This window comes from Cydia amplana, chromosome 25, assembly GCF_948474715.1.
Source record: "Cydia amplana chromosome 25, ilCydAmpl1.1, whole genome shotgun sequence".
In the NCBI taxonomy this organism is placed as follows: domain Eukaryota; kingdom Metazoa; phylum Arthropoda; class Insecta; order Lepidoptera; family Tortricidae; genus Cydia; species Cydia amplana.
The window spans coordinates 4,394,989-4,420,044 of record NC_086093.1 but is presented as its reverse complement, the minus strand read 5'-3'; the positions used below and the strand labels follow the sequence as shown (position 1 = coordinate 4,420,044).

The 25,056-nt window shown below is 37.8% G+C and overlaps 2 protein-coding genes across 2 annotated transcripts in view; one reads left to right on the top strand and one right to left on the bottom strand.

Annotated features, from left to right (window-relative positions):
- LOC134659700 (unextended protein-like) overlaps positions 1–12,336 on the top strand; it is a 39,490-nt gene extending 27,154 nt beyond the window's left edge. The window contains exons 10-15 of the mRNA XM_063515389.1: positions 264–404; positions 3,666–3,805; positions 5,423–5,549; positions 5,798–6,024; positions 11,065–11,127; positions 12,146–12,336. Of these exons, the coding sequence (XP_063371459.1) occupies positions 264–404; positions 3,666–3,805; positions 5,423–5,549; positions 5,798–6,024; positions 11,065–11,127; positions 12,146–12,283 (836 nt within the window). The 3' untranslated portion in view covers positions 12,284–12,336. The remainder of the gene's footprint in view (positions 1–263; positions 405–3,665; positions 3,806–5,422; positions 5,550–5,797; positions 6,025–11,064; positions 11,128–12,145) is intronic.
- Positions 12,337–21,970: 9,634 nt separating this feature from the next.
- Positions 21,971–25,056, bottom strand: part of LOC134659708 (U5 small nuclear ribonucleoprotein 200 kDa helicase) — an 82,721-nt gene continuing 79,635 nt past the window's right edge. The window contains exons 42-43 of the mRNA XM_063515400.1: positions 24,367–24,474; positions 21,971–22,213 (exon numbers count right to left, since the gene is read on the bottom strand). Of these exons, the coding sequence (XP_063371470.1) occupies positions 21,971–22,213; positions 24,367–24,474 (351 nt within the window). The remainder of the gene's footprint in view (positions 22,214–24,366; positions 24,475–25,056) is intronic.

Sequence of the window (25,056 nt, the reverse complement as noted above, 5' to 3'; positions counted from 1 at the left end):
TATATAGCGGCCGTAATATGACGGCACCGTTTTCGGAGGAATCCAAAGCTGGACGCTCGAAGCGGAGCGTTCGGCGGGGCGTGCAGCGTGGCTGTGGGCTCACGCGTGATGTGAGCAGCGTGCACTAAGGCCGCTCCTATACGCTTGCATTTGTTTAACATGCACGCCGCACGCCCCGCCCCGCTGCACGCACAACTCGAGCTTCCACTCAGGCCTTACACTAACTCTCTATAAACTCTATTCTCTTTCCTTTTACCAAACAGTGGACAACAGGACGAAACGCCGCCGCAACAAACCAACCAATAAGCTACAGGATTTCGCCGCGTTCGCCGAACGGCACGAGAACCAGCGCACGCACATCTCGCCGCAACTCACACTGGCCACCTTCCAGTTCTTGAGCTCTAGTGAGTATGAGTACAGTTTAATGGGTTAGGCAACTGTCACAGGTTTGTATAGATTTCCACCATCCAGTTCTTGAGCTCTAGTGAGTATGAGTACAGTTTAATTAATGGGTTAGGCAACTGTCACAGGTTTGTATAGATTTCCACCTTCCAGTTCTTGAGCTCTAGTGAGTATGAGTACCGTTTAATAGGTTAGGCAACTGTCACAGGTTTGTATAGATTTCCACCTTCCAGTTCTTGAGCTCTAGTGAGTATGAGTACAGTTTAATGGGTTAGGCAACTGTCACAGGTTTGTATAGATTTCCACCTTCCAGTTCTTGAGCTCTAGTGAGTATGAGTACAGTTTAATGGGTTAGGCAACTGTCACAGGTTTGTATAGATTTCCACCATCCAGTTCTTGAGCTCTAGTGAGTATGAGTACAGTTTAATTAATGGGTTAGGCAACTGTCACAGGTTTGTATAGATTTCCACCTTCCAGTTCTTGAGCTCTAGTGAGTATGAGTACAGTTTAATGGGTTAGGCAACTGTCACAGGTTTGTATAGATTTCCACCATCCAGTTCTTGAGCTCTAGTGAGTATGAGTACAGTTTAATGGGTTAGGCAACTGTCACAGGTTTGTATAGATTTCCACCATCCAGTTCTTGAGCTCTAGTGAGTATGAGTACAGTTTAATGGGTTAGGCAACTGTCACAGGTTTGTATAGATTTCCACCTTCCAGTTCTTGAGCTCTAGTGAGTATGAGTACAGTTTAATGGGTTAGGCAACTGTCACAGGTTTGTATAGATTTCCACCTTCCAGTTCTTGAGCTCTAGTGAGTATGAGTACAGTTTAATGGGTTAGGCAACTGTCACAGGTTTGTATAGATTTCCACCATCCAGTTCTTGAGCTCTAGTGAGTATGAGTACAGTTTAATTAATGGGTTAGGCAACTGTCACAGGTTTGTATAGATTTCCACCTTCCAGTTCTTGAGCTCTAGTGAGTATGAGTACAGTTTAATGGGTTAGGCAACTGTCACAGGTTTGTATAGATTTCCACCATCCAGTTCTTGAGCTCTAGTGAGTATGAGTACAGTTTAATGGGTTAGGCAACTGTCACAGGTTTGTATAGATTTCCACCTTCCAGTTCTTGAGCTCTAGTGAGTATGAGTACCGTTTAATAGGTTAGGCAACTGTCACAGGTTTGTATAGATTTCCACCTTCCAGTTCTTGAGCTCTAGTGAGTATGAGTACCGTTTAATAGGTTAGGCAACTGTCACAGGTTTGTATAGATTTCCACCTTCCAGTTCTTGAGCTCTAGTGAGTATGAGTACAGTTTAATGGGTTAGGCAACTGTCACAGGTTTGTATAGATTTCCACCTTCCAGTTCTTGAGCTCTAGTGAGTATGAGTACAGTTTAATGGGTTAGGCAACTGTCACAGGTTTGTATAGATTTCCACCATCCAGTTCTTGAGCTCTAGTGAGTATGAGTACAGTTTAATTAATGGGTTAGGCAACTGTCACAGGTTTGTATAGATTTCCACCTTCCAGTTCTTGAGCTCTAGTGAGTATGAGTACAGTTTAATGGGTTAGGCAACTGTCACAGGTTTGTATAGATTTCCACCATCCAGTTCTTGAGCTCTAGTGAGTATGAGTACAGTTTAATGGGTTAGGCAACTGTCACAGGTTTGTATAGATTTCCACCATCCAGTTCTTGAGCTCTAGTGAGTATGAGTACAGTTTAATGGGTGAGGCAACTGTCACAGGTTTGTATAGATTTCCACCTTCCAGTTCTTGAGCTCTAGTGAGTATGAGTACAATTTAATGGGTTAGGCAACTGTCACAGGTTTGTATAGATTTCCACCATCCAGTTCTTGAGCTCTAGTGAGTATGAGTACAGTTTAATGGGTTAGGCAACTGTCACAGGTTTGTATAGATTTCCACCTTCCAGTTCTTGAGCTCTAGTGAGTATGAGTACAGTTTAATGGGTTAGGCAACTGTCACAGGTTTGTATAGATTTCCACCTTCCAGTTCTTGAGCTCTAGTGAGTATGAGTACAGTTTAATGGGTTAGGCAACTGTCACAGGTTTGTATAGATTTCCACCTTCCAGTTCTTGAGCTCTAGTGAGTATGAGTACAGTTTAATGGGTTAGGCAACTGTCACAGGTTTGTATAGATTTCCACCTTCCAGTTCTTGAGCTCTAGTGAGTATGAGTACAGTTTAATGGGTTAGGCAACTGTCACAGGTTTGTATAGATTTCCACCTTCCAGTTCTTGAGCTCTAGTAAGTCATCATCATCTTCCTCGCGTTGTCCCGGCGTTTTGCCACGGCTCATGGGAGCCTGGGGTCCGCTTGGCAAGTAATCCCGAGAATTGGCGTACGCACTAGTTTTTACGGAAGCGACTGCCATCTGACCTTCCAACCCAGAGGGGAAACTAGGCCTTATTGGGATTAGTCCGGTTTCCTCACTTCATTCACCGAAAAGCGACTGGAAAATATCAAATGATATTTCGTACATAAGTTTTGAAAAACTCATTGATACTAGCCGGGGTTTGAACCCGCGACCTCCGGATTGCAAGTCGCACGCTCTTACCGCTAGGCCACCAGCGCTTAACTTTAATATAGGAATGGAATTCCTTGCCGGCGTCTATATTTCCGAGCTTATATAACCCGGCAACCTTCAAATCAAGGGTGATCAGGCACCTTCTGGGCAGGCTCGCTCCATCGTAGGCCACGTCTTCGCCTCGGCTACTCTGTGGCCATGAGTAATATTTACTTTTTTTTAATTTATTAGGGGGCACAGTTAAAAAAAGGTGCCTTTTGGTAATTAATTATCGCACGTATTTTTATTTTGTTTTTAGCTTTAATTTTACTGCCTCCGGATTTTAGTTAAAATTTTTGTTAAATGTATGGGCATTGTGAAAAAAAATGTTTCTTTTTGAGTACTTTTTTATTTATTTATGACTCTGAACCTTTACCATGCTATTTCGAGTTAATAATGGTATAACTTTTTAGCTAAAGTTTGAATAAAGAGACGATACATAAATATACTCCGCTGACCATACAAAATATAACAATATTTATATGAAAACTTTGAAATGGATCCGGAGGCAGAAAATGAATTTCGATTACAGAATAATTTGAAACACTGTTTATTGGCATTATTACGCAACTTTTTGTAACTATGCCCGAAGGATAACTAATACTTTTTTTTTTCTCCATACACAAGTGACCCACCCTAATGAGTAAGCCCATTTATAATTAAAAAAATATTTTTTTTTTCTTCAGGTGTGGAAGCGTTCCGTCCCGACACGGTCTCGGAGACCGTGCTCCGTCGTCTCCTAAAGCAGGACGTCATACACCACATCAAGCTGAAGGGGAAGAGTAAAAAGGACAGCAGCACTTACGTCTACCAGCAGGGGAAGCCGGTAAGATCTACTCATAATTTAACTATTAAATTATCGTCACTACATGAATAAAATATTAAATAAATATCAGGTGACAAGCAAAAGTCATTAAGTACCTCCACAAGTTCATAGCCATAGTGAACCATATTAGTACGAAAAGAAGGTTGATTTTTGTTCAAACATTTTATAGTAATTAGTGATTTTTGCTTGTCACCTGACGATATTATAGGACATTCTTATACAGATTGACGAAGTCCCACAGTAAGCTCAAGAAGGCTTGTGTTGTGGGTACTCAGACAATCATATATATATGTCGTAGTCAGATCATATAATCCGCCGTATTACATTACGGCTAGCCGTTTTACAAAACAGGGGCGTTTTGAAATGCGGCGGTTCGACAATTAGCCGGATTGTCATTGCGATACGTTCTTCAATAAGGCGGCCTACGTTTAGCCGCATCGTATGTACTATTCAGATTGTAGAGTGACCAGTTCTTTCGGTCGCCTACTAACCGGAGTTTGACAATGTTTGCAATTTAATTTATTTTTACCATGGTCCCACCGCACTACATGTGTTTCTTTTCCAAAACAATTCCTTCATAACTTAAATAGACGGAGCCCCGCTAGCGGGGCTCCTATTTCTGGGCGGTTTGCCCTTCGGGCATCTGAAGCTACCTAACGAACCTAACCTACTTACCTACCTACGCTTTTTTCCCCAAAGTGTAATGTTTTCACGGACGTCTCACTAAATCAATAGGTAGGTAGGTTAGGTTTGTTAGGTAGCTTCAGATGCCCGAAGGGCAAACCGCTCAGAAATAGGAGCCCCGCGGGGCTCCGTCTAGTTAAGTTGCGAAGGAAATGTTTTTTGAAAAGAAACAGTCCGACGAACTCCAGATTTGATGGACACCCCAGCATTTTTCATAGTTTGTTGTTGTTATGCCAGGCAGCGCCACGAGTGTTAAAAATGGGAACTAAAAACTGTCAAAGCGGCGGCTAATGACTCGCTGTATTACATTACGGCTAGCCGTGTTGAAGAACGTATGGCGCCAAATACATTCCGGCGGATTTTCATTCAGCCGCATTCAATCCTATCTATATCTATTCAATCCTAATCGTCGAACCATTTCAAAACGCCCCTGTTTTGTAAAACGGCTAGCCGTAATGTAATACGGCGGATTATACGATCCGACTGCGACATATATATAATATACAAATACATTGAAAACACCCAAGACTCGGGAACAAATATCTGTGGTCATCACACAAATAAATACCCTTACCGGGATTCGAACCCAGGCCGCGGCTTAACAGGCGGGGTCACCAGGCCAGACCAGTAGTCAAAACTAGGTACTACATAGTATAAAAAAGTCGCTTCCCGCTGTCTGTCCCTATGCTTAGATCTTTAAAACTACGCAACGGATTTTAATGCGGTTCTTTTAATAGACAGAGTGATTCAAGAGGAAGGTTTATGTATAATTTGTTAACCCGTGCGAAGCCGGGGCGGGTCGCTAGTAAGACAGTGAAGGAAAATGTACCTTCTATCTGTATAATCTGTATAATTACTTGCGTTACATCTATCAATAAGTCTATTTTCCCTCACATCTGAACAGTGACATTATTTGACGGTTTTTGTTTACAGGTGGATTATTTCGTGCTAATCCTGGAAGGTCGCGTCGAGGTGACAGTGGGCCGTGAGAACCTCGTATTTGAAGCTGGACCTTTCACATACTTTGGTGTCCAGGCCCTTACGCAAAACATCGGCGTTGGTAAGCAAGATAACACTTTATGCTCTTGTGAATAAGGGTTATTTTCTATAAGGCCGTGTGGAGTTTACAGTGGGGCCTGAGAACCTGGTATTTAAAGTCGGGCCCTTCACATATGTACTTTGGCGTAGGCCCTTATGCATAATATTAAGCTTTATTATTCTATGAATAGAGTCCATTGTTATAGAAAATGTATAAAACAACGTTTAGCACATTCAAGGTCATGAAGTAATAACTTGTTTTTGTTTCAGCCGAATCCCCGACCCCATCAGCTATGGGCAGCCTCCAGAACATCAACATGGACTCCATGCTGCGCCACACTTTCGTGCCCGACTATTCTGTCAGAGCAACAACCGAGTTATTCTACCTGACAGTCAAGAGGGCACTTTACCTGGCTGCCAAACGAGCTACCTTAATGGAGAAGGGTGCCCTGTCAAAGGGTGCTACGAATGACCAGTTAGACAACGAATTGGATAAGGTATGTGTTTTACCTGACAGTGAAGAGGGCACTTTACCTGACCGCCAAACGAGCTACCTTAATGGAGAAGGGAGCGCTATCTAAAGGCGCTACTGACGACCAGTTAGACAACGAATTGGATAAGGTAAGTGTTTTACCTGACAGTGAAGACGGCACTTTAGCTGGCTGCCAAACGAGCGACCTTAATGGAGAAGGGTGCCCTCAAAGGGTGCTACGATTGACCAGTTAAACAACGAATTGGATAAGGTAAGTGTTTTACCTGACAGTGAAGAGGGCAGTTTACCTGGCAGTTAAACGTGCGTTCTCTAAAGACACAATTATCAACAAAGGCAGTGGGGCGACACTCCTCCTTTCGGTCAATTTCGGCTCCGTTCGGCTCAGCATTGCTCCGAGCAATTATTAGGGTTGGCACAACTTGACGTCCCTTTGTCCCTCCTAATCCCTTCCTTATTTTCCAGCAAATGATGACTTCTACATGCATGGTTACCAAGAACTTAGTCAAATGCGCTAGCACTGCGTCCAAGGATGACCCTTCTTCCAGTAGTAATAAGGTTTACTTTGTACTCTAAATATATTTCAACCTTTTAACGCCCACAGTCTATAGGACAGTAGAAATAGTGTAGTAAAAGTATTCAATGAAATTAAAACCAGGATGTTAAATGCGAAAAGACTTGAATTTCTAATGAGTTCTTTAATTTTAAGACCAAAAGAGTACCTTATTTTCTGTACCTTGGGATAGTCTCTCTCTAGGAGTATAAAACTAAAAATACTGTCCTATGCCAAAAGTGTGAGTTTGAACACGGGAACAAGTGGAAATGTACCCTGTTTACCGTCTCAGTTTTTTTATTGATTAAACACTATTAATTAATAGTATAATTAGCATAGGACCTCGCTTTATAAGAAGGCCTCGCTTTCGGCTCGGCCAGCTAAATCACTCCTTTAGGCTGGGTTGCTACTGTAACTATTTTCATTATAGCTCGTATTTATATTTACTTTTATTAGAAATAAATTTACATTTTTATTACAAGTTACAAGAAATAATTGAAGGTTCCCATAGTAACGTTTATTTACTACTTTACAGAGCCCAACTCATGTCATTCAGCTAAAACAAGTCACTATACAGAACTCCTCAGAAAAACTATACGTCAAACACCGCCACAGTGGTTTAAAACTTAACAAATTAAATTGCCAAGCCAAAAGTCTACCGAGCACTAAACTTGAAGAAGACAATGAAACAGAATACGATAAATACATATACCGCCAAGCTAGTGGCTCTAAATATTGGCCAAATAAATTTTCAGACGCTAAAAGTTTACCAAATACAGCAACGTATAATGAAGAAGTGAAGTCTTTTACGTACTTATGCCCTGACAGATCGAAATGGCCGTCGACAGATTTAGAATCGTACGAAATGGCCAAGTTGACAGATGACGCTAATAGTTGCGCGGAGTGCGTACGGAATAACTTTTGGATGAATAAGTCCGTGTTGAATAAGAGTGTGGACAATTTGAGTTATGGTTAGAAGTTTAAATAGTTATTTACGATACAAGTGCGGAAAAGAGGAAATTCGAAACGAGTGGCGATGAATTAAAACACGACCGAAGGGAGTGTTATAAATCGACACGAGTTGCGAATTACCTATTCGCACGTGTATTGTACAACGTTTTACAGTACATATGGCACTTTAGACGTTCGACATATGCACGGAAAGTGCTATTTCCCGCACTAGTTCGGGAAAGTAGCACCATATGTACTAATATGTAGGGGAAACTGGGGAGGGTTGATCACCCCTTTTGTTTTTAGCATACATTTTCTTAACTATTTGTAGTATTGAAAAACTTTATACACCATACGACTCAGAATTTATCTCTTCATTAATAGTTTGAATTAGAACAGATTTGTGCAATAAATTAGATCATTATTTAATGAAAACCCATACTATTGACTTTTACCATGTGTCCCCTATGTAAGGGAGACTTGTTTACCCCTGGTCGGGAGCCTTGATCCTAGGGGGATCAAGTGACCCTGGTTCTTGGGACACATGGTAAACATATTTTTACCATGTCTCCCCATACCAGATTCTCATTGATTATATAACTCGGATCGCTATTAGCAATGCATCTATAATTTGTAAAATACACAGCAAACATATATATATTGCATCTTCCATGCTTTGAAGTTGTATGTCCGGTAATCAGATGTCTAAGCCGAAGGGATCAAGTCTTCCAGATTTGGGGACACTTGGTAAAAAGATTTTAAGTGGGAATGTCATATTTAGAGGGTAGTATCTACATTAATTTATTCACTTTATCTACAGAAAATTAATATATGAAGATATCAAACACATATTAATCCATAATCTTATACTTTTAAAAAACAATGTAATCGTATTATCCATAAAACAACATAAAATAGGGAATCAATTTTTGTACCAAAAAAAAAAACAAAAATCTAAGTTATTAACATACAATTTCTTGTAACAAGCTCATTTTTTTAAAGTTCTTATGAAGGTATTTTTAGCGTCAGATACCTACAGCAATTTTATTTTTTTACCCATCACTGGTCGTTATTGTTTACTATAATAAATAAGTTTAGAAATTTACTGCTCACGTTTCGAGGACGGTGTTTGAGCTGCATAATCCTAAAATCCTTTCTATGGACCGTCGGTTCTATAGTACATAAGGTCGGAAAGCCATTGAAATAGCATTTCATCCATAAAAACAAATATCGCCGGTTGAAAACCAAATATCGTTATAAGTGTTTTTTGTCGACCGAGTAACATCCCCTGTGTGTAAAACGTTTAACTTGATAGAAAAGACCAAGTACGGGTAGTTCGTAAAATGTTGATGTCAACTTTAGTCAGTCTTTTCAAAGGCCACGGGGATAATTCCGTTTTCGGAGTCGGTTGTATAATTAAAAACTGAATTATACGCCATTAAATTCCGTTTTAATAAACAATAATGAGTCAAAAACCTTGAAAGTTAAAATCAGTGTTTCTCTGGTCGTACTTTCGTGGCATGATTTACTAAAGAAAAGAAAATATTTATGATAGCTCTATGAATCATTTCGTAAGTAAATTTATTACAATGTATACTTGATCGCTTTGGGGGTGACATGATCATGATCATATCTCCCCTGAAGAAAGAGACAGTCTCCCCATACATAGTAAGATTATAAAACGTGCCGTACTGGAAACATATGTTCGCGTATATCAATGTAATCCAAGTTAATCATCACTTCAATAAACAACAAATAAAGTAAGCACACTCACTAATATCATTTCCATCTCATATTATAAAATAAATCCAGTTAAAGCTTACCGAAAATTGAATATAGTACGCAGAAAATCTTTCACCGTCCGCCATTTTTGAACCACTGACTTTTCCGATACAGTGCCATGACAGAACGTGAAGTTAGGAACGAATGAATGAGTGTTACCAGCGCAAAAAATTGTATCTCGTTTGGTTTGATTAAAAATGAAGTTTACCAAGTGTCCCCTAGGGATCGACCCTCCCCACCCTCACCTACTGTACAATTCTTTTTGTAGTTATACTTATAGTAGGTTTAAAATCGTCCTTAAAATTGTTTTATTTTTATTTTTTATTTAAATTGCAGTATTTGTTTGTTTGTAATATGAACGAGAATAGATGAGATTACTGTCATGCTAAATTATGTAGCCACAGTACAGTTACTGCCATCTTTCGACAGAAGATTAAAACTTTTAGAACGCCATTTGACTATGATCCTTATTCTTTCACTGATATGTGTTGAATTCGTTAAATATCAAAAAGTAACGCCATCTACTCAACAGTAGGCCAAAGGCGCCATAGCGCCATCGCTCGAAAAGATTGCACCTTGGCTACGTACAGTCAGCAGCAGAAGTTGCTAAGCGGGCGAGGTGTTCCTTAAACGTAAAATAACCTTGACACGCTCTTATTCTCTTAACAATAAAGTCGCGTCAAGATCATTTTGAACACCTCGCCCGCTTAGCAACTCCTGTTGCTGAATGTACCCTGTTGTTAAGTTCTTGGACAGTCGCCATCAGATATATCGGAGCGGCTAAGGCGCTCGCTAATATCTGAACACGCCTCTATTGCAAAGGTGTTAGAGTGCGTGTTCAGATATTTTTGAGCAACTTAGCCGCTCCGATGGCTACTGTAGGAAAGTTAGTCACATTGATCAAGTGCACAAGCGACTCAAATATTTTAACCCTACCTTCTAGACCAAAACAGAAAGAAGAAAACCACCTTCCACACCGACTCCTCACTCCTAACCTTCCACAATTTGTCCCCGAGCGATTCGAACCTGGGACACCGCCCTGTCGACCAGCGCTCGGAGCTGGAAAAGACACGGATAGAGATGGATAAACTGGTTTTAATGAAGTTGTCCAGGATACTGAGGATCTTGGAGAAGGATCAGACTTGATTTTAAGGTCTTTTGTTTGTTTATAAATTACTTTTTAGGGTTCCGTACCCTTCTTCTTTGCACATTCCCGCGTTAGGTGGGGTCGGCTCCTAATTTTTCTACGCCATGACATTCTGTTTAGGTTTGCCGGACCAGGAAGCATCTCCTTCATTAACAGGCTGGTCATGGTCAGGTTTAGGGTTCCGTACCCAAAGGGTAAAAAGGGATCCTATTTACTAAGACTCCGCTGTCCGTCTGTCTGTCTGTCACCAGGCTGTAACTCATGAACTGTAATGCTAGACAGTTGAAATTTTCACAGATGTATTTCTGTTGCCGCTATAACAACAAATACTAAAAACAAAATAAATACTTAAGTGGGGCTCCCATACAACAAACGTGATTTTTTGCCGTTTTTTGCGTATTGGTACGGAACCCTTCGTGCGCGCGTCGGACTCGCACTTGGCCGGTTTTTAAATGTATTATTAGTTACGTGAAATTCCCGCTTTAGTAACGAGTAGGTAATTTAGATGTTTTAGTAACAAGTTACTAAATGTGAAAAAAGTTTTTGGTAAGTAAAGAATGATTACAACTGACAATAAGTCAATTGTTACTGAATGTCCATTATTGTGTTCGCAGTTGCTGCAGTCAGTCGATGAGGATATAAGCATCAGTGGGGAACATAAGACTCCCTCAAGACAGGTATACTCTTCTATTATACAATAAATTAAGAACACAAAAAAGGTTTAGTCTAAAATCTAGGGTACTTAGTAAAAAATAAACGTACATTTTTAATCAATAATGTATGATGAAATGGACCTATTGTGAAGACTAAAATGATGGTGTTTTTAACAATTCTGTGAATTCAATTGGCTACTTTCCTACTAGTCAAATCAGCTTCTTTTCTAGAACTGTCAAAACGAGTTTTTTATATGGAATTTATATGAAAACGTGTGTAGTGACGTCACGGTCAACTCACCTACATTTCTATTGGAATCCAATTTATTAAATAGAAATAGTATTTAAAAATAACTGCTGTCCATGTTTTTCTAATAATTATCTGGTGCTTTATTTCGTGCACGGTGTGAAATAATTTATTTTAAGTAGAGGAAAGTACCCAATAGGCTACATTCCTACTAGTCAAATCAGCTTCTTTTTTAGAACTGTCAAAACGATTTGCTAACCACTTGACCGTCCGACGATAGCATAGTATCCGAAAAAAATATGCTCTTAACCGTCCGCGGCTACCTTACTATCCAAAGGGGTGGAAGAAAGAATTGATTTCAGAGCCATCTAACGGAATTCTTCGGCATTATTTACTAATTCTCTTGATGCAACAACGTAGCCTAACTAAATAGTTAGCTGTAAAAAAATATAGATGGCAGTGTACGCTAGGGTTTTGTAGAAAGTTGTGGATGTGCAGCGCGGGGCGTGCGACGCTAAAAAAACCCGGACGGTTGAGAGGAAAACAGTCTCGCGGGCCGGACGGTCAAGTGGTATGGAATTTATATGAAAACGTGTGTAGTGACGTCACGGTAAACTCACCTACTTTTATATTTCAATCCGATTTATTAAATACAAATTGTGTTTAAAAATAGCTGCTGTCTATGTTTTTCTAATAATTATCTGGTGATTTATTTCGTGCACGGTGTGAAATAATTTATTTTAAGTAGAGGAAAGTACCCAATTCTTTTTTTTATGTTAAATGTAATATTCGCAGGTGTCCCCCAACCCCCTTCCCGTGTCCGCGTCCCCGCACACGCGCTCGTCCTTCGCCGCGCGCCCGGACGTGAGCTCCCCCGAGCGGAACGGCGACTACGTCGGCGCCCGAGACGAACAGGAGAAACTACTCAAATGACCGGATATTCGACCTTGCGGTGATAGCAGTAAGAGCGACCTTTCTATTGTTGTTACTTACGACCTTTAATTAGTGATATTCAAAGTTTTGCCACAGTAATGCGATCGTGAAAAGAAGTTTTAAGGTATTACCAATTTCGTAACTAGTTACGAAATATATGCCTCGTTCCTGTCTCGCCCTGACTGCTCTCCAGAACGGGAACGGCGACTACGTCGGCGCCCGAGACGAACAGGAGAAACTACTCAAATGACCGGATATTCGACCTTGCGGTGATAGCAGTAAGAGCGATCTTTCTATTGTTGTTACTTACGACCTTTAATTACTGCGATTTTCGAAGTTTTGCAACAGGTTATGTGATCGTGAAAATAAATTTGAGGGTATTACCAATTTCGTAACTAGTTACGAAATAGATAACTCGTTCGTATCTCGCTCTGACTGCTCTCCCGAACGGAAACAGCGACTGGAAACCTTGTGGTGATAGCAGTAAGAGCGATCTGGCAATTGTTGTTACTTACGACCTTTAATTACTTAGCAATATTCAAAGTTCTGCCACAGTAATGCGATCGTGAAAAGAAGTTTTAAGGTATTAGTAATTTCGCAACTAGTTACGAAAGTAGAGTACATAAAGTAAAGTACATCAGGTTAAATTGTATTATTATAAAAACCGGTTTAATTACACTACTTAATCGGTTTACCGCTATTTTTTCTGTGGCATTTAAATAAAATACCAGTGTATTTTAAATTGATGTTAGTAATTTAATTTTTATGATATATTTTTCGCTTTTAACAGAGAAATTGATTCATACTTAGACCGGTCTTCCAGTTATCATCTTATTTTATCACTTTTCGAATTATATCATTGAAATTCAAAATACAAATGTAGGACCGTTAGTAATATATAAAAATGCCAATAATAATAATTATAACGTAACAAACATAGTATTAAAATTTTCCAAATTTCTACAAAATCAATTACAAATTTTACAGTAGCTGTGACATTGCGTATAACTGTGCGTATGTGTGTGTGTCAGTTCCTATACAGTATTGCAGGCCGATATACCAAAGCTGGTGTGGATGAAGTGAATCACACTATGCTCGGAATCAGTTGAAAATCAATTTATAAATTACGTTTTATTTCCATATTTTTTGTGAATAACTTTATTTTCATCTAAATTAAACGAACTTTCTTTCTTCTTTATAACCGATTTTAAGGGTTCTACCTAAAAAAATGGAATGGTTGAATTAAAAAAAAAAACTTTGTATTAAACTTTCAGAAACGTTTTAAATTAACCATTTTTATAAGGAAATCCAAATAAAATGGTTGTACATGTATCTGAGTATTGATTAAATATCATTTCTTCAATATATCTAATTGGCAGCAGCTTTGGTAATCAGTCTGTGGCACATTAGGATTCCATTCTGACAAAATGTGCTAGAGTTTGGTAGTTAATATAGATTTGGTAATTCAGGAAAATTTTAGCTTCATTATTCGGTGGTTTCTGAAAACATATCTAATATATATATATATATATATATATATACTTAACTTGTTCGTCGCTGACTTTAATTTGTTGTTCAGTGTCTCAAGACACATCAATAATTAGTATTGACTTATTTTTTTTAATTTAACGTGTTGAACGCCATAGTCGGCTCTAGCATAGAGAAATATAAGTAAAGATAGAGTGGTAACTCCATACATCCGTTTTCTTACAATAACGCGAGTTATTTCGTAGTCGACATCTAACGTCAAGTAGTGGAACTATCACTACCGCTACTTGACACCAGATTTCACAAGTGTCGCTACTGACGAAAAATGTACTACTAAAACAATTTACAGCTAATATTATAAGCAGGAGTTGAAAATAGACTACCGGTGCATCCGGTTATAATATTAGCTGAAAATTTTTGAGCATTAAAATTTTACATAGCCGCGACATCTATTGTCCACTAGCAGAACAGATAATGTCCGCTACTTGACGATACATGTCGACTACGAAATAACTCGTGTTTTGGTAAGAAAACTGATGTATGGAGTTACCACTCTTTCTTTACTTATATTTCTCTATGGCTGTAGCCGACTATAAGTACAGTTTAAGTAATCCTTCACGCTATAAATTGAAATATGTGGCTCTTTATCTTTAGCTCCTTTGGCAATATGTGTTCTCTAACTAATCCATATATACTCGAAAGTTTATACTTGATATAGTTCGTTTTTTTTAGCATTAGAAAGAAAGTAAGCGATCTTGACATGTCTTTTAATTGAAAAACGCTTTTCAAAAATCAGTAACTATTGCTTATGAAAGCTGAAGAATATAAATGATCGTATTAGATTCATAATTGTTACATATTTGCCGTGACTTATTTTTAAAACGTGTTTTTCCAGTAAAAGACACATAAAGATTGTTTACCTTTTCTCTAATGCAATAAAAAAACTATAGTAATTATTATATTATATTTTGTTATTATATTTTGAAACCTCGAATATGCAAAGCTAAAATTTGACGGATCACAATAGTAAAGTATCATAACGAAATTAGAATAAAAGTCGTACTGAAGTACCTTATACAAGGAATTAAATGTAGGTATGCACTGTTATATAAAGTAAAAAGGATTTATTAGTTTGCACTTACGTAAAAAATAATTGTACTTAATAGTTTCTAGTCTAAAAATACTCTATGAAAATTATTATTAGTTTCACCTTGAAAATGTCAAACTTATGCTTACTAATTCCTGAAATAATCAAGCTATATTCAAATAATACGTTGTAATAGCAAATAAAGTATTTTCCTATTTCGAAACTACTTCCTTATGAAGACTTTTTTACATTTCGGTGTGTACGAAAATATCAGAATCAAAGTTCGATAATTATCAAGAAATAATTTACTTGCCTATAAGATAAGTAACCGATGAACAACTTTTGGTAATTTAGTTATTAGTTACAGTTCCTATTATATTAATTTTAATATGAGTGACGAAACTATAACAATAGGGTATTTGACTACTAGTCAAATCAGTGTCTTGTTTCGAACTGTCGAAACTATTTTGCTTCTATAGAATGTATGATTTATATGAAACACTAGCATGTGACGTCATAGTCAAATGACCTACTCTTCTGGTGCTTTATTTCGTGAATGGAGTAAAATAATTTATTTTAAATACAGTCAAATACCCTATTTGTGCGTGAATAAAGTGTGTCCAAGGCTTCACCTTACCGTGCGATGTCTATAACTACTATACTAATATACTTATATAATTACTTAATATAATTTCTTTGTATTGTCCCAACGAAATTAAATTGTACCTTAACAAAGGTATACGATTTATAGTTCAAAATGATTAGTGTTTCTGCCAAACGCGTAATTTATTATAATTTATAATGTTGCTTGTTGTTTTTAATCAACAATATACAATTTACCAATGATTCTCGAGTGCTAATCTCTACTCATTACGTCTATAATTAATCTGAATATTTAAATTATAATTGAAATAAATATAAGTACACTGTTTTATAGTTTTAGAGAGCATTAAGATAATACGATAGTAACAATCAGGACTAGGGACATACCAGTGAATATAATTTACATTTTACACGATTTTGGCTTTCGCCCGATGAATATAAGGTACATTTGTTATTTTCACATATGAAACTTATGAAAATTAACATTATAGACATCATATAAGAAAACTAAAATATTGACTAATTATTTACAGAATACACCTAGCTTTCCTTGTATTATTTGGCACTGTTGATATACTTGGTCAAGCAGATCTTGTCAGTAGAAAAAGGCGGCAAATTTGAAAAATGTAGGCGCGAAGGGATATCGTCCCATAGAAAATTTGAATTTTTACTGACAAGATTTGCTTGACCAGCTATATATGCCGTCTCTACGCCGGCGTCTTTTAGTTTTTTGCGCGCAATGGGGTTGGCAACTGTCAAAGGTTTGCATAGATGGCGCTATCGTAGCTTGCCCCTTTTTCTATGAGATTTGGCTTAAAGGGCTGGCATCCGGGGCATTAAAAAATCAAAAAATTGACACAATTCTAGGGATTGACAGGGCAAGCTATGATGGCGCCATCTGCTAAATACTTCGACCGCCCAGCCCCATTATGTCGCTATAGCATTCGAATCCAATATTTTGAGTAAGACAAATAGTCTTGAGGTGATTGTTACTTCACGTATTATTTTCTTGCCTAGATTTTGCACCGCGTACTGTTAAACGGCCTAGAAATACTTATGTAATTAGTATAAATGTAGATGATGGCGATAGTATTAAAAAAATAGACTTTGTCCTTGACTTCTAGACTATTTCATTCGAAATTACCATTTAAAGGAATACCAATATGGGATAGCATGTGGTGCAGTCAACTTCAATAGTTATTTACGATACAAGTGCGGAAAAGAGGAAATTCGAAACGAGTGGCGATAAATTAAAACACGACCGAAGGGAGTGTTTTAAATCGACACGAGCTGCGAATTACCTATTCGCTCGTGTATCGTACAACGTTTTACAGTACATATGGCCATAGAGAAATATAGTAAGACAAGAGTGCTCACTCCATACATCAGTTCAGACTATTAATTTCAGTGTCTACATCTAGCATCGAGTAGCGGAACTATCAGTACTGCTACTTGACAATAGATGTAGCACCGACCGGAAAGTCTTATCTCAACAGCATAAGACTTTCCGGTCGGTGCTACATCTATCGTCAAGTAGCAGTACTGATAGTTCCGCTATTCGATGCTAGATGCTAATAGTCTTTTTGGTACTAAAACTGATGTATGGAGTGAGCACTCTATGTATTTTTTTCTCTATGATATGGCACACATATGACACACACACGAAATTGAAAAATATCCCAGTGAGGTGTATTCGGGTAATCTCGGAAATTGTGTTATCCCGAAAAACATTAAAAAATCACTCATATTCCGTTACAATAAAGAATCCATTTTCAGAATTATCCGCCATTAATTTAGTGTTTTTTCCTTTTGGTTCACCCGAATATACCTTAATATAAATTTACGCAATGGAGTCGAGCGCAACGGCTAGTAATGTACAGTCATCAGCAGAAGTTGCTAAGCGGGCGAGGTGTTCAAAATGATCTTTACGCGACTTTATTGTAAAGGGAATAAGAGCGTGTCAAGATAATTGTGAACATCTCGCCCGCTTAGCAACTTCTGCTGCTGACTGTAGATAAACTAATATAAGTGGATGTTATAATACAACGACAATAAAGCTTACTTTCTGTGAAGTGTTGAAATTGTCGTTATATTTCTGTGTTGTTCTAACCGTCTATATTTCGCTTTAATGATATTAATTGAAAAAAATGCATGTGCGTGTTTTGGTCGTTATTATATTGAGAAAAGTCCAGACTTTTGACATTTGACTGAATGATTGCTTACATTGTAACATTTGTAACCGTTTTTTTTTTTTAGTTTTAGTCATTTAATTCTCGTAGTAGTATGTTTGATATCCTAAATCATAAATCTGGATGATTTATGTTTGATTTCCTGTGTGTAATAAAAAGTAAGAATCAGTAAGTACCTTATTACTGTAGGTACACAAATTTGTACAAATTCATACTCACTCTTAACACTTTAAGCGCCAAGTGTTGAACACTACGTGTAAACCGTAGAGACATAAGTAGAGGTCTCACTCCGTACATATTTAGATATAAACCCAAGTTTTAAGCGAGCTTTGTGAAAACTTTTTGTAATAAGCTTATATTATACCTTTAAACGAGCAATTCTTGTATATTTATTTATTTATATGTGTGTAGGTATATATATTTTGAGGATCTCGGAAACGGCTCTAACGTGAAATTTGCTATATGGGGGTTTTCGGGGGCGAAAAGTCGATCTAGCAATGTCTTATCTCTGGGAAAACGCGGATTTTTGAGTTTTTTGTTTTCCGAGCAAAGCTCGGTCTCCCAGATATTAAAGTATTAATGAATGAATGAATGAACGTTTATTCACAAGAACATATGGTACAGTACAGTGGATGTTATATTAAGTTGGAAGCGAGTCAAAAACTTTTTTAAACAAAAACTAATTATACGTACTTATTTAAATTCACACTATTTTTTTAAAGTCACACTAAATTCTGGTTTATTCTAATGGTTGATATTAAACCAGAATCCGCAAATTAACGGTAGAGCAATAAATGTATAATATATATATGTCACCGTAAAATTGTAAACAGTCGTCAGATTATAATCTCGCTAGTTAAATTATAAACTGACGGTAGGGAGATTATAAACTAACCTAACCTACGTTAGATTGTAAACTAACGGGTTCACAATCTTACGGTGTCATATATACTTCTTATTTATTTCTTGACGAGATATGTCGTGACATATTAAACACGGATTTTCTTTGACGTGATATGACGTTTTTGGCGTTCAAAGTGTTATTAGTGTATATCGAATACAAACCTTATTTTACGCAAACTACACAGCTGGCCAAATATTTAGATCTGAGTTTATTACCTATAAGAAACGAATAGTATTGTCTTTTCCTCTTTTTAAACGTAGCATAATTGATATATAATTAAGCATGAATGCGTATAATTGTGATACTGTAGACCAGATATTTACATATTTAAATTAAACGGGCAGGCATTAGTATCAAAATGGTTCACATAATGTACAAAATTGTGTTTTAGTAGTAAAAAAAAGAATACGCCTAATGTTCGAATTAAAACATAGTACAGTTTCGTTGCGTGTTCCATTTTCGAAAACATTTGGCTGTGGCGGTGAGCAATTATTTCATGACACAACAGAGCCCGTACCATGAGTCGCTGACAGTGTAGAAACTGACATTTACACTATTGAGAACGTAATTTACTTTCTATACATCTCGTTTGCACTAATATGCGAGTACGAGCGAGATGTATGTCAGTGCCAAACTGATGGTAGCCGTACAGGCGTGCCTTACACCACACGTTAAAAACATAGATGACACGCCTGTCGTGCAGCGAATCGGTTAAGAAATCATTAAATTTATCTTCTTTCTAAAATTACAGGTACGTACTTGAAAGAAAGGCACCTAATTGTATGATATGATAAGTCGCCTTGAATGAAGTTGAAGCGCTTTCTCCAGTTAAACAGGGAAAGTGAACCCTCTTTATGTTTAAATATTGCCTGTATCGTTTGATTTAAATAAAAATTAACGTACATAGACTTAGAAATGTTGAGATAATCTATGGTTCGTTTTTTTTAGCATTAGAAATAAGGTAAACAATCTTGATGTGTCTTTTAATTGAAAAACACATTTTAAAAATAAGTTACGGCAAATATGTAACAATTATGAATCTAATACGACCATTTATATTCTTCTGCTTTAATAAGTCATAGTTTTTGATTTTTAAAAAGCGTTTTTCAAATAAAAGACATGTCAAGATCGCTTACCTTCTTGCAAGTTCTTTCTAATGCTAAAAAAACGAACTAAATAAACCACTTACGAATGATTATTGCCGTCAAGTGGATCAGTGCTGTAAATGTAATGTTATTATGTTTTTGTATTAATCATTGAATTGATTGATATCAATAATTGTAAGGATAATTGTATCGTATTGTTTTAATTAGACAATTATTTTAAATATATGCGTTTAGCATAATAGATTGTTTTTTTTCTGTCTATTACCTTACCCTCTCACGGCACAGAATAAAATAATAGTACTAGAACTTTTATTTATTTATTTAATCTTTATTGCACAAAAGAAAATAACCTTATAGTACAAAAGGCGTACTTAATGCCATAAGGCATTCTCTACCAGTCAACCTTAAGGCCCTCTATAAGTATTGTGTAGCTTGCGTCTTGACGCAAGCCTTTCTCTTCTATCTAAAATTGATATCTATAGGAATAAAAACAACAAATAATTCTAAATTTTTTATTTAATATTTTCCTATCATTTTACATCAAACAAAATTCTCGATACAGTAATCATCATAGGGGGTCCCGTTGTTTCCCATAAAGTTTTAAGTCATAATGTATTGTTTGTCATATTATCATTAGTCATAAAACTGAAACCATTAACATTTCAGGATTTTCGTTAGGTTATCCTATAGATAAGTTAGGTTAGGTTAGATTTGTTTTATGGCAATCCTGAAAATGACGCGTTTCTGAACCAAATGAATTATGAATAACGAAAATGCGGGCAAACAATACATTATGGCTTAAAACTATTTGGGAAACGATATCATAGACGTCCTATTCATCGGAGTCATCATCATCGCGGGACACGCGCTTGATGGAGAGCAGGCTGTCGTAGTCGACATCTAGCGTCAAGTAGTGGAACTATCAGTACCGCTACATGACACCGATGTCACATGTGTCACTACTGACGAAAAATTTACTACTAAAACAGTTTACAGCTAATATTTTAAGCAGGAGTTTAAAACAGACTTTTGGTTATAATATTAGCTGAAAATTGTTGAGCATTAGAGTTTTGGCTTGCCGCGACATCTATTGTCAACTAGCAGATTGATAATGTCCACTACTTGACGCTAGATGTCGACTACGAAATAACTTACTTTTCTATCTAAAATTGATATCTACAGATGAAGGGTACACGGAAAGAACATGTCTAGTCACTTTTTTCGGAAAATGAGATCTGTATAATAAATGTAAAACAACTTTTCTGGTCACAGAATTACCATACGTTTTGACATTGTTCCAAATTTTAAAACCGCGATTACTGAAAATGTTACTGAAGTGACTAGACATGTTCTTTCCGTGCACTCTTCAGATATTGATATGTACAGGAATAAAAACAACAAAAATTTTAATATTTAGACATTTTTATTTCATATTTTCCTATCGCTCAACATTCAAACAGTTTCTCGAGCGGCCTATTCATCGGAGTCATCATCATCATCGGCGGCGTCGGCCACGTCCACGTGGAACTTGTACTCCTGGTCCGCGCCGAGGTACGCGTCGGACATGAAGTAGAGCGTGTAGGCGTGGCGGCCCGCCGCGCCGCACACGTAGTCGAGCCGCACGCGCGCGCTCTTGCCGAGGGACACGCGCTTGATGGACAACAGGCTGTCGTAGTCGACATCTAGCGTCAAGTAGTGGAACTATCAGTACCGCTACATGACACCAGATGTCACATGTGTCACTACTGACGAAAAATTTACTACTAAAACAGTTTACAGCTAATATTATAAGCAGGAGTTTAAAACAGACTTTTGGTTATAATATTAGCTGAAAATTGTTGAGCATTAGAGTTTTGGCTTGCCGCGACATCTATTGTCAACTAGCAGATTGATAATGTCCACTACTTGACGCTAGATGTCGACTACGAAATAACTTACTTTTCTATCTAAAATTGATATCTACAGATGAAGGGTACACGGAAAGAACATGTCTAGTCACTTTTTTCGGAAAATGAGATTATTATCTCAAAATAAAGAACTCTTAATGAACTATTAGTTATATCTTTTGCTGCCACTGTATAATAAATGTTAAACAACTTTTCTGGTCACAGAATTACCATACGTTTTGACATTGTTCCAAATTTTAAAACCGCGATTACTCAAAATGTTACTGAAGTGACTAGACATGTTCTTTCCGTGCACTCTTCAGATATTGATATGTATAGGAATTAACAACAAAAATTTTAATATTTAGACATTTTTATTTCACATTTTCCTATCGCTCAACATTCAAACAGTATCTCGAGCGGCCTATTCATCGGAGTCATCATCATCATCGGCCGCGTCGGCCACGTCCACGTGGAACTTGTACTCCTGGTCCGCGCCGAGGTACGCGTCGGACATGAAGTAGAGCGTGTAGGCGTGGCGGCCCGCCGCGCCGCACACGTAGTCGAGCCGCACGCGCGCGCTCTTCCCGAGGGACACGCGCTTGATAGACAACAGGCTGTTGGTCTTGGGAGACCCGATCACTACCCACCAGCCTTCCTCGCGTTTCTGTAAAAACATTTACGATTTTAGCAGTAAAAAAAGAAAATTGATGCGCAAAAGGGAAGCGATCACGTATATCATCATAGAGAAAAAAATACATAGAGTGCTCACTCCATACATCAGTTTTAGTACCAAAAAGACTATTAGCATCTAGCATCGAGTAGCGGAACTATCAGTACTGCTACTTGACAATAGATGTCGCCACCGACCGGAAAGTCTTATGCTGTTGAGATAACACTTTCCGGTAGGTGCTACATCTATTGTCAAGTAGCAGTACTGATAGTTCCGCTACTCGATGCTAGATGTAGACACTGAAATTAATAGTCTGAACTGATGTATGGAGTGAGCACTCTATGTATTTTTTTCTCTATGATATCATAGAGAAATATGAGTAAAGAAAGAGTGGTAACTCCATACATCGGACAGTGAAGTCCCGTTTTTGGGCGTTTTTTTTTTTAAGTTGTCCCCTACACTTTTTTTTAAAATTTGGGATTTTTTTATGTTATTTCTACTCAGAATCACGAGCTCTTTCAATCTTAATTGGAGAAAAAAGTGTCCTAAGGTATTTACACAGGTTTTTATTTCCATTCCGTCACTATTTTTCATAGACTTTGTATGGCGGTCGCGGAATGGAAGGATCGAAAAATGTATGGACTTTTTGGGACACTTTTTTTCTCCTATTAGGATAGAAAGAGCTCGTGATTCTGAGTAGAAATAACATAAAAAATCCCAAATTGGAAAAAAAAGTGTAGGGACAACTTAAAAAAAAAACGCCCTTTTACCCTTTGGGTACGGAACCCTAATAAATGACTGAGTGTAGTAGTTTAGTTTTAATTGTAAGTAATTTAAGGAAATGTTTGCCATACCCTATTAAGGTCCATGAGATACCATTATTTTTTCATTTCTCATGCTCTGAAAGAGGGTCATTGTTGTTCTAAATCTAAAAGGTATGCAAAAAATTATACGTTACTGCACTAGAGCATTTTACGTTCCAAGTACGATTATAAGAATTTTTATATGATAAGCAACTGAAATTTGGGATTTAATGGATTTGTTACAATTTCCATTCTAATATTTAACTCCTCATTCCATGAATAACGATACTTTTACCTATATTGTTAACAGAAAGTACCCTCAAGATTTACTATAATATTTCATACTTAGTCTTTTAAAAAAAACGTGCATTTTACTTTCCTCGTATTCGAAATGAAAATTAACTCGGGTGAAAGGCATAATTTCAGCCTCGGACTATTGGCGCTCACTGCGTTCGAGCACCAAACTTCCTCGGCAGAAATGAGTGCATTTTATCCCTTGGTTAACAATCTACTATGTAACAACTGTTTTACCATAAACTTTTTTTTTATGATATAGGAGGCAAACGAGCAGACGGATGACAGACGGTAAGCGATTACCGCCGCCCATGGACACCCGCAACACCAGAAGGGTTGCAAGTGCGTTGCCGGCCTTTAAAATGGGAGTACGCTCTTTTCTTGAAGGTTTGAAGGTCGTATCGGTCCGGAAATACCGCAGGCGACAGTTCATTCCACAGTTTGGCTGTGCGAGGCAGGAAGTTTCTGGAGAAACGCACAGTTGAGGACTGCCAACCATCTAAAGCTTTGGTTTCCTCCGAAAGCAGTGCCGTCATATAGCGGCCGTCTCCATACAAATACTACGACATCCATATTTAGCCGTATTACTTAGTATGGAGACGGCCGCTATATGACGGCACCGCTATCCTAGGAAAACCGATCTTAAGTGGTGAAGATGGTAATGTTGTCGTAACTATTATGATTTTTCTTCTTCCTCGCGTTGTCCCGGCATTTTGGCCACGGCTCATGGGAGCCTGGGGTCCGCTTGGCAACTAATCCCAGGAATTGGCGTAGGCACTAGTTTTTACGAAAGCGACTGCCATCTGACCTTCCAACCCAGAGGGTAAACCAGGTCTTATTGGGATTAGTCCGGTTTCCTCACGATGTTTTCCTTCACCGAAAAGCGACTGGTAAATATCAAATGATATTTCGTACATAAGTTCCGAAAAACTCATTGGTACGAGCCGGGGTTCGAACCCGCGACCTCCGGATTGCAAGTCGCACGCTCTTACCGCTAGGCCACCAGCGCTTCGTCAGCGTCGTAACTATTATGATTATTATAATGATTACCTGCGGGAAGAAGGGCGCGATGACGGGGCCTATCACGTCGTCTTCACGCTCGAGCGCCACCTCCACCACGATGGGCCTGCCCACGCGCAGCCGCCGCTCGTCTTTCACCTGACAACACAGTCACTCTTTGTCATATCAAATCATTATACCATAGAGAAATATAGTAAGACAAGAGTGCTCACTCCATACATCAGTTCAGACTATTAATTTCAGTGTCTACATCTAGCATCGAGTAGCGGAACTATCAGTACTGCTACTTGACAATAGATGTAGCACCGACCGGAAAGTCTTATCTCAACAGCATAAGACTTTCCGGTCGGTGCTACATCTATTGTCAAGTAGCAGTACTGATAGTTCCGCTACTCGATGCTAGATGCTAATAGTCTTTTTGGTACTAAAACTGATGTATGGAGTGAGCACTCTATGTATTTTTTTCTCTATGATTATACTTATACTATTATACTATTACACTTACTTAACTAGTACTTGAAATTTTCGTGTAACAATCTGTTAATTAAGGAAGAGCGGTGTTGCCCAACACAGGCAAATTTTGCTTACCGGGCAGCACTATCCCCTACTTTATAAACACTTGTATATTTTACGAAAATAAATAATTTTAATTTTTTAATTTAAAATTTAATTTAAAGCTTTGGTTTCCTCCGATAGCGGTGCCGTCATATAGCGACCGTC